This window comes from Triturus cristatus, chromosome 3_2 (assembly GCF_964204655.1).
Source record: "Triturus cristatus chromosome 3_2, aTriCri1.1, whole genome shotgun sequence".
Lineage (NCBI taxonomy): Eukaryota > Metazoa > Chordata > Amphibia > Caudata > Salamandridae > Triturus > Triturus cristatus.
The window spans coordinates 810,807,431-810,822,337 of NC_140584.1; the positions used below are offsets into that span (position 1 = coordinate 810,807,431).

General features: G+C 42.8%; 1 protein-coding gene across 1 annotated transcript in view; it reads right to left on the minus strand.

Annotated features, from left to right (window-relative positions):
* Positions 1 to 14,907, minus strand: part of LOC146858189 (cyclic nucleotide-binding domain-containing protein 2-like) — a 397,706-nt gene that overhangs the window by 219,726 nt on the left and 163,073 nt on the right. Inside the window, exons 4-5 of the mRNA XM_085648957.1 lie at positions 14,435 to 14,573; positions 9,058 to 9,169 (exon numbers count right to left, since the gene is read on the minus strand). Coding sequence (XP_085505083.1) covers positions 9,058 to 9,169; positions 14,435 to 14,573 — 251 coding nt within the window. The remainder of the gene's footprint in view (positions 1 to 9,057; positions 9,170 to 14,434; positions 14,574 to 14,907) is intronic.

The window sequence follows — 14,907 nt, forward strand, 5'->3', positions numbered from 1 at the left end:
GGTGGAAAAACACCCTTGCAAGAATGCCGGCTTTGCAATTGACGACAGTAAACTTTGGCTCATATATTATGCACCTGCCCTGCTTTACTCAATGATCGCAGACTGTGGTTACAACACGCCTTCAAGCAGTTTGGCATTCACACTTGCCGCCATGCTGTCATCTTCTGTCTGCAAGGAGACAGACTCGTTAAATTCATTAACTACTGTCACAGGTTGATAGTCTGACCATCACCTGTCATGTGACTGGGAACATTAATAACAATTCATGCCGCCTCAGTATGGGCGCTTTTACCTACTATCTACTGCCTTTTATTTAGAGCATGCACTGAGCCTTTTTATGGACTAGACCAGCAAGGTGTTTGAGATTCCATCTCTTACTGATACTCCACTGACCTTTGCTCCTAAAGCATTTTCTATGCAGTTAAAGCAAAATACTGCTCCTTTGCACTCAGTTTTATACTCAAATAGTAAATGTTATCATCTCTGAGAATGTGTCATTCATTGTCTCACAATAAATGTTTTCAATTAACTGAAATAAAACATTTAAAAACAGCAACCAAAGCAGCTCAAAAGATTGTGATTGAGCCAAGCACACAGCAGGGAGGGGAAAGGGTCATGAGAGCTGTAAAGAGGAAGTAGAGTCAGCGTAATGAGATCACTGGTAACTAGTCAAAGCATGACTGTCTCTTCACTTCCTCATTCCAGTCCTTAGATCATGAGAATCTACCAAAGCAGGAATAACCGGTATTGATCATCAGCCAAGTGAGGCAACAAGAAGGGGCAAAGTCCAGACACAGTGTACGGAATCCATAAAGTCAACAAAGGCCCAAGTGCCAGCGCAAAAACAAGATAACAAGTGCCAGATGCCCAAAAGGTAAAAGGAATACGTTTGCAGAGAACAGGCACCCAATGAGGGATTTCCCAAAATAGCCGACCCCCATGAGGCAAAGGAGAGTCAACAAAGCCAAAAGTAGCTGCCAATCAGGGAAGCCACAGCCAGTGGCTTGATAAAGAAAGCCAGCAGAAACAAAAACACAGCAGCAAGAAAACCTCACGCTCCATTCCATCAAAACCCCGACCTCCACCCGGCTGATTCTCCCCGACCAGCAGCATTCTAACACAACAGCCTTGAGCACCCACCCTTCTCCGGGCCTTTGGACCCAAACCTCAACATCTTGCTCTCACACATCACTAGTGTCCAAACTTGGTGAAATTGCGTGGGACCTACAAATAATTAAGGCAAAAATATAAAATCTAATAAGCATCAACGTAGAGCTGGCAAACAGCAGATGAAACTACAAAACCCCTATGATGAATAGCCACAAACAGGTTCCAGACACTAAATACCGCTCTAAACCACCTTTACACCCCACAATCAACAGGACCCATATCTTTCAGCATCTCACCATCTGAGATGGAGAACAATACCTTGCCCCAACGCCTACACTCGGCCCAAAAGACTCAAAGATCCTCTCTCCACTGTTGACATTCACACCCTCCTCTTTTCATATAATTCGACAGATTCCGGTAACAGAGCAGATTTGGACCAAATACAAACAATTCTTACAAACCCACACAGAGAAGCAAAGTTCAATCACAGAACTGTAAACAAGTCAAACCTTGAGCAAGTGCCCATCACTCAACCGCTGAGGACATTAAACATCACTTGAAATGCATGTTAATCAATTGCAGATTGGCTGTGAAACATGCAGCAGCCATAGCAGACCTCATCTTTGCACACAAGGTTGACCTACTGCTTACATAGACTTGGCAAAATGACTCCTCCACACCTACCGTTTTACTAGTTCCACCTAACCACAACATCATAAGATTAGATAGACCCAATAGACCAGGTGGAGGTATTGCTTCTATGCACCGAAACAACCTCTCATTGAAACAGTCACACAATATTGCCCTATCCTAATGTGAATACCTATGTACAGATATTCTGAATAATAACAGTCCAGTGTGCAAATTACACATGGCCTACCATCCACCAGGAGATAACATTACTCAGTGAAACAGTCACACAATATTGCCCTATCCTCATGTGAATACTTATGCACTGATATGACAGCCTTTGATACGGTCAAACACGACAGCCTCTTCGACCTACTTGAACGTGTGATGAGGTTATCTATCAGGTTCACTTCTTTTCTCCACAGCAGAACCCAAATAATAAAGGTCAATACATCCCTATCCAACCCTTCACAGGTCACACTAGGGGTTCCACAGGGGTCATCGCTCTCACCCACTCTCTTTAACCTATTTATCGAACCTTTAACTGAACTGCTGAATTCTTCCAACATCCACTATCACATATATGTGGATGACACCTAACTTTACACAAAAATGTCTTCCTCCAAAGGTATTAGGTCTCTCAACATAACCTTAGGAAAACAAAAACTGGCTGACCTGTAAACACTTTAAACTAAATGCTATCAAAACAGAATTCCTCCTTATTGCCCCCCCTCCAAACACCCACTGGACATCGCAGACTGGATGACACTGCTAACAGCTTTTAACTGCTTACCACAAATCATAGATTCAACAAGAGTTCTGGGTATAATGCTCAACAAGAATTTGAATATGCCGGAGCACATCAGCTCTATTACCAAAGGAGCAAACTTTCACATTAACATCATAAGAAAAATGAAACCCTTCCTTCCCCATGATGATTTCAAGTCAGTTGTTCAAGCCCTAGTGATTTCCAGGTTGGACTATGGAAATATAACCGCCTGTGGTCTCTCCAGATGTAAGCTTGCACCACTAAGGGCCTCTCTTAACTGTGCCGGTATACTCATTACAGGATCCAAAAGAAACAACTACATCACTCCTGATCTGAAATCCTTAAACTGGCTCCAATATGAGGTAAGGATTGCCTCAATAATGTGGAACACCCTATGCCCTGAAATCAGACTGAACCCCTCAGCTGCTTTATTCCAAAAAGAAGTTAAAGTAATAATGACAAACACCTTTCTGCCATCAAATCCATGATTGAGCACTATGTATCCCCCTGGACCACAACTTATGCTTATTCCTCACATGTTATGTTCTTGTTTAGGGGAGGTTTGTGGTTTTGTATGTCTTGAACCCTGTGGTGGTCTCTCTTGAGGCTTCTATCGTAAAATGTTCTGCCCTTGATAATGATGTTGTTCTTTAAACCACCTTCTCATTAAACACTGTAAAGCGCTCTGATACCTGCAAGGGTCATGTTTGTGCTGTATGAAACTTCAAAAATAAATACATAAAAGCACACGAGGCAGGCATAGGTACCAAAGAAAAAAAAAGGGCAAAGTTAGAAGAAGAGATAATAATTACCCACAAGGCAGCAAGACAGTGCCGAACCCTCAGAAGACGCAGCTCATTAATCAGGCACATCAAGGGAAAAACCCCAAGAAGACCTCATGTGAATTAAACCCCACACAAAGGCCATGATGTGGCAAGCTACGCCACAAGGCACGCCCTGCAATGCGACAGACATGCATTTCATGCACCATGCCACAGCTACCTACACAAGTACAGGCACATCCGGTTAAGTGTAGAAAACAAGTACAAAAGAGCAGCGAATTACCTGGGAACCTGAAACAAAAAAACAAATAGCCCAAGCCATTAGCAGATTCAGGCCTTGCCATGTGCCCTATCAGAAGTACCACAAAGTGTGAGACAAAGCTTTATACCAAACAAGGTAAAGGGAAGGGAGTCAACTGCCCCAACAAAAAGGCACAGGGTAGTAGACAAAGCATACCCAGGGTAGGCCAAGCATACCATGGCGTACACAGGGGAGTCAAAAACCAGAACCCATTCTAATATGGAAGGGGTAAAGCCAACAGGGCCAACAATAAAGGGCAAATCAATCAGAAGGAACAGGCCCAGGGCCCTCCATGCCCCCAATCTCCAAGGCCAACAGGAAGCCAGGACCACAGAACTCTAAAGGAGCGACAAGAATAAGCCTCTAGGCAGAACATTCGACAGAGGGCCAGCACTCTGGACATGCAGAGAGAGCCAGCAAACACCAAACAAGAATCTCAGAGTAAGAAAGGCAGAAGAGTACAGAAGTCACAAACCCCACATGTGCCCCCTCACCCCTGGGCTATGCTTGTACATTGTAGGAAAGCACTGGGAATTGCTCAACATCAAACATCATCCATAGAAAAAATCGGAAATGGCAGAAAGTCTGAGCAGGAAGGAAGCAGGGGCATAACACAGGCCCCGCGCCCCCCACAGTAGGGGGGGGGGCGAGCTGCAGGGGGCCCCCTCAGCACAGTATTCAAGACTGAGAGCTACGGGGACGTGCATCCACTGTACATATTTCCACAAATGTCCAGTCGCACGCTCATGCTAGACCCGCACATGTTACTTCACAGGTTGGCCCTCTTCTGAAAGGGGCCCAACCTGCCACCCCCTTCCTATTAGTGGCACTGAGAGGCACCAGGTACTCTATAAAAAGCAGAATAAGCAGTGTATTAGTAACTCTGACGACACGGGCTTGCCTTAACTTAGCAAACAAACTATTTCCGAAGGGGGCTGTATCCCATTAGAGACAATAAAATTGATTAACAAAATAATGAGATTACTGAACATTACCTCAGGCCAGAGGCGCAACTAGAGCCACATTTCTGGTGGGGGGGGGGATAAGAGGGTGGCTACTGAAATTTCAGGGGGCTGACTCTTCCAGCAATATGCAGAGTGTAGATGCAGGGGCTTAAGAAGGGGTGAAAAACAACAAAGCCTCGTTAACAAGTAAATGGTCTTTTAAAGAACTGTGAAGTACTCGGGTGCGGCGAGTTTAGTGCCTCTGCGGTCTCTAGACATGTTTTCACTTTCTCTTTTAGAAAGAAGATACTACTTTTGTGGGGAGAGTTAAGAAAATTCTTCTGCAGACTTTAGTGGGTATCCTAAGAAGGCCCTAAGAATCCAAACAAAAGATATGTGAATTTGTCCTCTTCTGGAAGTGATGATGATGTTGAGGAGGGGAAGTTATCTAAGTCTTCTGATCCAAATGTCAAATACAATGATAAGGAAATTTTGCCTGAAATCCTTTTCAGAACACGATCTAATATGGCCTTCCTTCCATCTGACAGATCTTCCACTTCTAAAGGACCTGTTCTACAAAATTTACAACCTCTACTGCTGGAGACTGCAGCCCAGATCATTTATCAGCATATCTGGGATGTAGTTCAAAGAAATGGAGGAATCCAAACAAATTCATTATGCATGGCTTCATGCCTAAGCTTTATCCGTTGGAGGGTGTTGACAATCTGCGTGAGTAGATTTCTTGGTTAACAGTCTAGTGGATTGCACTTCGATGGCCAAGGAAAATATAATTAAGGACTCTTCTGATAAAGACTGATTCCACGCTAAAGAAGGATTATGCAGGGGCCAATTTTGCTGTGCAGGCTGGTATTTATAGAATATATCCGAACCAATCTATGCTTTTGGATTTCAAACAAATTTCCATAGCTGTTCAAGAGGGAGAAGAATGTTCTGCTCTTATTGAGTCTGGGGAAACAAACAGAATATTTATCAGACATCTCTTTGGATGTTGTGAGAGCAGAACCTTTATCAGAAAGCGCAACAATTACTGTGAGAAGAAATGTTTTATAAGAGACCGGCAAACTAATTACACACAGAAAAATGCAGCCCTGGGAATACCGTTTGAGGGGTTAAATTGTTTGGTCCTGAATTTGAAGAGAAGCTTCATTGAATCTTCAAAGAGAAAAATACTCTAGCCCATGAGCTTTCAGACAGTTCTCCATCAGTTTCAATCCTTGTAACGATTCATGTTCGGATCTAGCTACCAGAACAGTGGCATAACACAGGCGCCTGTGGTGCAGGGGGCCGAGCTGCAGGTGGCCCCCTCAGCACAGTACACAGACCTGAGAGCTCCAGATTAAATCCTGGGCAGGGGCCCCTCAATGTACCTTGCACGGGGCCCCCTCAACTGTTGTTACGTCACTGGAAGGAAGAAGACGCACACACATAAGTGACACCCCCAGTAATATCAGCCTGGGGCCAAAGGAGGCAAAATTTCAGATGCTGAGCACAGAAAGACGACGCCCTACCTAAGCAGCTACTGGACGGCCAATTGAGGCAAAGCCTCTGTCCCGTAAATCCTAGGTGCTCCTCAGTTGGACCACCATATTCAAAATAGGGCAGAACAAGCCAGAAACACCAACATGCAGCGAGTCAAACAAAGTCGCATGTAAGAGGAGCACAGGATTTTTTGTTTTTTTGTTTTGTGCAAGTTACGGGATAACTTTCTCCGGGGTGTGAACACACCTCATGAAGTAAGGACTGGGATGAAGAAATAATCATGTGGTAATGAAAGGAACCATCCTCTCCCTTTCTATTACGTTTATGTCAAATTAAAAGGTTGGGACTGAGATTCACTGTGGAGTTTTACAAGTCTGTGTTTTGAAGTATATTTCACTACCGTTACCAAAACATGTTTCTCTATACAGGAAACGGAACTACACTTCACCCCAATAACCCAGTTTGCTCTACCTGTAAGAAAAAGGCTAGAGAGAAGCAGATTATGCCATAAAAGAGAAAGACTGGAGGTGTGCCTCAGGCTCCATTTAAGGCCCCATTTCTGAGTTACATTATGATACAGTGTTTTATCTAGGGAAATAGCCTTTTGTTGCTTTCTGAGGTTTGTCAGTCTCTTGTCGAGTGGTTACTGATGCTGTGTTGAATGTGGGTGCGTGAATATCTACATAATGTCTGGCAGCGGGAGGTCCCACTTGTGATCGAGCTGGTGGATTCATGCTCTCAGTTCCTCCCATCTGGTATTATTGCATTCCACATGTTAGACAGCACAGACCAGGCAACTAGTTACTGTGAAGCCTTCTACACCCATTGTTCTGGGTAACAAGATAGATCCTGATCTATCACTGAAAGCATAAGCCTCTTAAAGGGAAGGTTACATGTGTTCAGCAAACTGTGCCCCCTGGCAACACATACTTTTTACTTTTTTTTTAAACTTTTTTTACGGTGATACCCTTCTTCCTTGAGGTTGAAAATATAATTTAAAAAGTTAAAGATAAGTGAAAGCTGACAGAAAAATTCCGCAGGCATCTTTACCAAAATGGGGATACAAATATTAAATAAGGTAGAAGATGATCATTAAAATAGTGATCTGTTGCATATGTACAATTTAGGGCCTAATTCCGATGAGAGTCGGAAAGCCTCTGACCGCGGGTCAGAGGCTTTCAGAGTCTCATCACGGTTTCAGTTTCGACTGCCGCATTACGATGCAGGTGGTAGAAAGTGAAACCGGCGGGTCATTCCGGTTGGATTCCGACCGGGTCAAGGAGCCCGCCAGCCAGTCAGAGGTCTGACTGTAATCCCTATGTTGGTTTCCGACAGGCTTTCAATGTCAGGATTTCTTGCATGGAAAGCCAGTCAGGAAGCGACATTGGGAACCTCTAGCAGGGCCCCCTTCACCCTGCAGCCTCCGGTTGAGGGCCGAGGGGGCACCTATTCAGGGATGAACAGATTGTCCCATTTGTCTATGGGAGCTCGTGCCACGGCTGGTTTATGACCGCAGCACAAGCTCTCATAGACAAATTGGAGTATACAGCCGCACCATGTGTAATCGTGGTGTCGTGACCACCAACTGGAAATCGCCACATCGTAATTAGGCCCTTAGGGCCCGATTCACAGAACTAACTTAAGACAAAATCCTAAACTTACTACCATTTTCGTATTCACAGAAGGCACTTACTCATTTTGGTATTCACAGAAGACACTTACTCACTTCGGTATTCACAGAAGTTAGGAGTCCTAACTTTAGGACTTCTAAATGCCTTCTGTGAATACCGAAAGTCTTAAAATTAGGATTTTTCTCAGTTTAGGAGTCCTAAAGTTAGGAGTCCTAACTTTACTACTACTAAACTGAGAAAAATCCTAATTTTAAGGCTTTCGGTATTCACAGTAGGCATTTAGGAGTCCTAAAGTTAGGAGTTCTAACTTTACTACTACTAAATTGAGAAAAGTCCTAATTTTAAGACTTTCGGTATTCACAGAAGGCATTTAGGAGTCCTAAAGTTAGGAGTCCTAACTATACTACTTCTAAACTTAGAAAAATCCTAATTTTAAGGTTTTCGGTATTCACAGAAGGCATTTAGGAGTCCTAAAGTTAGGAGTCCTAACTTTACTACTACTAAATTGAGAAAAATCCTAATTTTAAGACTTTCGGTATTCACAGAAGGCATTTAGGAGTCCTAAAGTTAGGAGTCCTAACTATACTACTACTAAACTGAGAAAAATTCTAATTTTAAGACTTTCGGTATTCACAGAAGGCATTTAGGAGTCCTAAAGTTAGGACTCCTAACTTCTGTGAATACCGAAATGAGTAAGTGCCTTCTGTAAATACTAAAATGAGTAAGTGCCTTCTGTGAATACCAAAATGGTAGTAAGTTTAGGATTTTGTCTTAAGTTAGTTCTGTGAATCGGGCCCTAAGTGTTTCCACCTGTAAGGGTTTGACCAGACCAGTTTGTGTTTTTTGAGTCTTGATTAATTGCCGTTTGCACCAAAGATAGCATCAACTCGACTGGGACGTGAAGTTTATCCAGTTCTGGAGAAAGCTTAAAAGAGCAGTGGTCTTGTATGAATTGAGCAAATAGTGCAGCCTTTAAGCTTTCCAAATGACAAGTCCTCTAATAGTCTACCCACATCAATTACTGGAGAATAAGTGCCTTATTTAGTGATATGCGTTTATAAATAAGGTATAAAGCACAAATTTTCGTTGTTTGATAACTTTGGGCCATAGGGTATGCACCACACGTGTTTTCATTTAATATCATGTATTTCGTGTGTGCTGTGGAAGAGTTCCTCGTAAGCACAAAGGCATATCAACTTCAACTTTCAAATCCTCTTCAAAGACTCAACAAAAAATAGAAGGGAACTCAACTGACATAAGGTACAGAGGATTAGACCTTGCAGTCAGTGCTCATCCTCCACCTTGAGCATCAGTCACCTTAGAGTGCCACCGGAAGAGCTACTTATCTTCCTTTAGAAGGTTGATATGCCTCAAGTTGAACAGCACATACTAGGGTCTGACTTGGTCGGTGTCGGCTGATATTCATCCGTATGCTGATTGATCCACTTGTGGTAAGATGGACAATTGATAAGTTTCACGAGCCGTAAAATGTCACAACTTCCCTAAAAGAAAACATTATAAAAATATAAATGTATAAAATGTTTGAAAGCTTTATTCTACTACAGACTTTGATTATATTTTAACTAGTATACAATTTTCTGCTCCACTGCAGGTGAAAAATACCATCTGTTCATGATGCTACATGAAAATAAATTAATTAACACTGAATAACATGGAATAACTCTACTGCTTTTGGACATGACTAGCAACTAGTTCAAGACAATCTAATTATACAGGTGCATGCCTCCATCCATCTTTTCACAAGTCTCTTTTAGTGGTTTGGTTTTTAAAATATTAGTGGATCTTTTTTTGGACATTTATGAAATGTTTTGTTCAAGGTGATGTGTGGTCATTCCAATATGACAACATCCAAAAACAATGATATCACTGTTGGATCTTGTTAGCTTCTGCGTACCTTATCACATGTTGTTTTTATAAGATTCTACCTTCTTTCTCTTACAAAACACTCTTGCAAAGTGTCTATCTTGACTAGCTCTCAAAGGGCCAGATGTACGACCATTTTGGCGGTCGCAAAGGCCTATTTGGCCCTTTTGCGACCGCAGAAAACAGATGGGCAATGTACTAACCCTATTTTGCGAGTCGCTAATCTATTAGCGACTCGCAAAATAGGGTTAGGGACTCGCTATTAGGAAGGGGTGTGACAAGGGCGTCCCTTCCTATTAGCGAGTCCATAACCTACGTATGATTATTTTGCGACTGTAATTGCGGTCGCAAAACACTTGCAACTACCACCCTTCTCAGGAGGGTGGTAAGCCACTCGCAAACGGGAAGGGGTCCCCATGGGACCCCTTCCTCTTTGTGAATGGGTGCACAAATGTTTTTTAAGGGCAGGCAGTGGTCACAGGGACCATTGCCTGCCCTTAAAAAAGTGAAACTGCAGGGTTTAATTTTTCTTTTTTTTAAATGCATCCTGTTTTCCCTTAAGAAAAATGGGCTGCATTAAAAAATAAAAACTGCTTTATTGACAAAGCAGTCCCAGACATGGTGGCCTGCTGACCCCAGCAGGCCACTTTCCCTGGGAGTGCCAGCCATTCCCAATGGGGTCGCAAATTGCGACAGCCTCATTAATATTCATGAGGCATGCAATTTGCGCTCCCATTGGGAATCGCAAACAGTGTCTGAGACACTGTTGTACATTGAATTTTGCGACTCGCAATTTGTCGCAATTTACGATTCACAAAATTCAAAGGTCGCACATCTAGCCCCTAATTTCTTGATGCATTTTGACACCCTTTTTGGGAACTTCGTATTAGCTATTCAACTTTTGTGTGTTGTGGTGGTACGGTGTTCAGAGTAAGTCCTGAAAATTGCCACAAGGATTCAGCATTCAAAGTGCTTGTTTGTCTGTCTTTGTCTACTGCTGTACTGTTTAGCAGGTCCCTAAATCTATGGCTGGTCCCAGCAAACGGCTGCAAGGCCCACCATCAGGTACAGCTGACTTTTTTTAGTTTCTACATTCTTTAGGCTTTAGACAAGTTTTGCCCCTGTCCTTCCACTTAACCTACCAACCACAGGCATCATGTACTTGGGATTATGCATGAAATTGGTACTGTTTTGGGTGTTTAAGCCCTTCTATGCTACAAGTCCATTTATTTAATTCAGCCCCCCCCCACTTGAGCCATCAGAGAGTGAAATACGTGTGGAGTAAGAGAGCCTCTTTCAGAGGTGGGGGCTTTTAGACTTTGAAAGACAATATTATGAATAGGGGTGTAAAGTTCACTTGAATGAAACTAAAGAATAAAAGAGGCCTCCTTAATCTGGATACATGTATTAGGGATGGAGAAGATTCGTTTTATATTCCAACTAATCTTATCTTTTATACGTTTTTGACCATAAAACTTCTGGAATTTGCTAAAGTCCAATTGCTTTAAAACTCGAATAGTCAATTTCATTTGCTGAAGCAGGGTTGGATCAGAAAAAGCATATCATTCAGATATACTATTATAGAAATATACCTTGACCTCAGCGTCATTGCCACATATTGCAACAGATTTGTCAGAAAACATTGGGAAAAGGGGAGGAGTGACCAAAAGGAAGCTAAGATAATGAGGTTGAGAGCATAAAGTAGAGAGCATTAGGTGACTACAGTTTTTGATCTAATGACATGAACTTAATCAGAAATAAAATAATGCCCGGAGATGAAGGATACCCTCCACCCTAAAATGTTCATATTATAAGTAACAAATCCCTTTGTAGTAGTACAGCTGTCACTCATTGGAAACCCTTGGCCCCTTTACTAACAGACGAGTACTATTGAAAATCCACAGCAAGTGCGTTGAGTCCATTCCAAGGCATTCACCTTTTAATCACCTAATAGTTGGTCCCCCTTCAAAGGAAAACTAGGGGCACAAATGAAAAGACATGGAATACAACTGCGACGTGCATGCCTGCGTAATCTAAATAATTAACGAGCCTGGCATTATTTATTTCCAGCTGACAAAAAACAGGCGAATCATCCACCCACATTTTTGGTTAAGAATTGATAAAGTGAACTTGCCTTCCTGGAATTGGGGTGGGAGCAGCCCTGTCCTCCTCTATAGCACAGTTTGTCCAAGAATTGTATCTTAGAGGGGTTAAGAGAATTATGTGGAAACCTCTGTTGGTGTCTTCTCAGAAATAGGCTGCCCTTGAAATATAATTATAAGGTGGTAGGAGCTCTGAAAAGGCAGCCTGGTGAGGAAGCTCAGCCTCTTCTAGCCATGTAGAAAACATTTACGTTATTCGCTAAAGCAGTCAATATGTCAACAGGTGGTCTCTTTCCAAAATATGTTGCCAAGTAAAAAAACGTCAGGCCCTGTAATTAATTCCTTAGAAGCCAGCTCTCATATTCTCTGTTCTCTCTCTAGGGAAGGTTGTGTCTTTCCTGGGTAGGTAAAGAGATCTTTGAATCTCCTTATCCCATAAGTACCAGAGGATTTATGACCTTCCTAAACTTCTATAGGTACTTACCTTTTTTAGCCAAAATGATAAGGTAGGGAGTGAAATCTCTCCAACCTTATGTGGGATCTCTTCACCCTCAGGCAGCAAAGAAGGCTTTGAGCACTTCAATTGTTATTTTGTTTAACTACCGGCTGAAACCAATAACAGACAGTGCCCAGGATCCCAATCTCTTTGACATGATCAGATGAAGAGCATGGACACTGGGGTCAATCACTTTTAACAGGTCCAAAAGATCCAAGAATGTGACACAGCTTACATTGGCCCCTTGATGCAAGTTATCCAATTCGAACAGCAGAACATTCTAATTAGCCTGTGAGGGTTGCAAATCCATCTGAAAGTCACTGAAGACATAACTGTTTTCCAAAGAAAACCAGAATTGGGGAGTCAAAGCATTTTACAGATTCTTGATTGAGCCAGCTAAAAAGAAGCAGTCGGGTGAATGTTAGCAGGATCAGTTGAGTCCTGTCTCAGTTTTTCAAAAAAAAAAGATGCAATGGCCTTCTTAAAGCTGAAGGGAGCAGGCCAATAGTAAGAGAACCATTGATCCGTTGGGCTAACACATGCGTCACCGCCAATCACAAAGAGTTCAACATTTGTACAGGACAGGGGGTCAAAAGACATGCCGATATCCACTCCAAAAGCATACCATTGATCTAATTTGACAATTGAGAGCAGTTACATCCATGCGTGGAGAGGGGAGGGCAGCTGCAAAAAGATTGAATTAAAAATGGAGAATGAGTAAATTGCACCTTACTGTCAAAGTCTATCAATGGTGGAGTTGCTGTGATATCAAATGTGTCAGGATTGGGGCAATCAAGTCAAAACTGTAGAAATGAAGCTGGCAAACTAGTCATTGAAACCAGGATAGCGCATAACAAAACAACTGTGATGGAGTAAGAAACTAAAAAATCCTTGAGGAACCACAATTTTGCTGCAATAGAATGAGCCATGTTTAATTGTGTTATGGTAATAAACTATTTTAGAAACCAAGACGAACGATGTGAATCAGTGATTCAGACTTGCTTAATAATGTTGTGGGAAGGAGGTGTTCTGTTCCTAGAGGCCAGATTTCTGCAAGAGTCCCCTACATGGGGAACACAGCTAGAGACAACCTTAGTGCTCACTGGAGTCCTTGGGCCCCACTGCCAGGGAGCAGTGACAGAGACACACATAGATCATAGCCTTGGATGCTGGCATCAGGGTACCACAATTTGCCTCTCTGAAATCCCCTGAAACCTCTCCAAAGCTCCCGTTGTAGTGCAAAACACAAGTTGCGTTCACCTTGTGAAGAATATTTTTCCTGGAGCTTATAACATTTTGCCATATGTGCTGAGGGAAACAAGTATTACTTCATTTTGGCGTGGTCCATCCATATACAGATTAGAAACACCCCCTCTTAAATTCACCCAAAATTGACATCCACAAGCGAGCATTATCACATGGCCCAGACTGATGGGTACCTGCCCTTTACGATCGAAGGTATTCAGAATCTACCTAGACACAGACGTGTCCATGAAACATCAAGTCTCTAAGACAGCAAACGTGTTTGCCGCAGCTCAACCCTTTGTTGGCCTGTATTCAAGCTAGTCACCATATCCTAGTATTCCAGGCCTTGGTCCAGTCCTGCCTAGACTACAGCAATGCCTGCTCTCTGGTTCTCGCCGATACGTTACGGCATCAGCTGGGACAGAATGAGGATGCTCAAGTCATTTCGGGCATCTCTCATTGGGAGCACATTGCACCTATTTCTGAGCACTTCCATTGGCGACCAATAAAGAAGAGGTTTCTGTAAGGAGTTGGCAAATGTGCATCGGGCAGTTCAGGGGGCTACCTCCCAGTTGATAGCCTCAAAAACCCGTCTTTATCATTCTGGATATCATTAAAACCCAGACAATAAATTTCGGCAACTGCGCCTTTTTTTGGGTGGCTACAAAGGAATGGAATAAACTATTGAGTTGGTTATGCATAATGGGCTGGGTTATCTTCGCCGTGGTGCCTCCAGGATAGATATCTCCGGTAGTGGGGCAACAGTGACCAATTTCCCTGGCCACTCGTAATGAGGGATTTGGAGGAAGAAAGTTCAGCTACTCAGAGCGCACTCTGGCTTGCACAAATGGAAGCCTGTACCAGCTTTCCTTTAAATGGGAATTTCTGCCAACAGAGATTAATGGGTCTTTTTCTTATGGGAAATTCTTCACCAAAGTCAATTGTAATGACACCTCTATTTATGACTGGAAGACCTGGCCTTCACTTGACCTCCAACTTACCAGGGAGGCTTCAGCTGACCTTCAACACACATATCTTACCTTAGTAACAAATGTAATGCTGGCCGTCGTGCTGCTGTCATCTATGACCACTTGTCCATGGTGGTACTCTTCGGTTTTGCATCTCCCACCTACATTCTCAATCAGCTGGTCCGACCAGGTTGCAAAAAGTGCATGAGACCTGAGAAGAAAACATGTGAGTAAGAAGGTGAAGCTATTGATTTCCTTCAAAATGTGAAAGGTGCTGAGGCGTGTGTTTGACAGTCACAAACCCCACTAGGGTTCAGAGAATAAGAATATCAAATCCAAATTTTAAAATATTGCTCATTATAAGCCTTATCAACCGAGTTGGACATCATTCCTGGCTCAATTAGCCTGCCTTGGTCTTCCCAAATGTCTCAGCAGCTGGGTGTGGTACTCCTTGAGAAAAACATGCCTCTTGCTTGTTACGACCAGTGTTAACCCAGTGTGAAACCCTCCTCATGCAGGAGAGGTACAGGCAAATAAAAATAAAA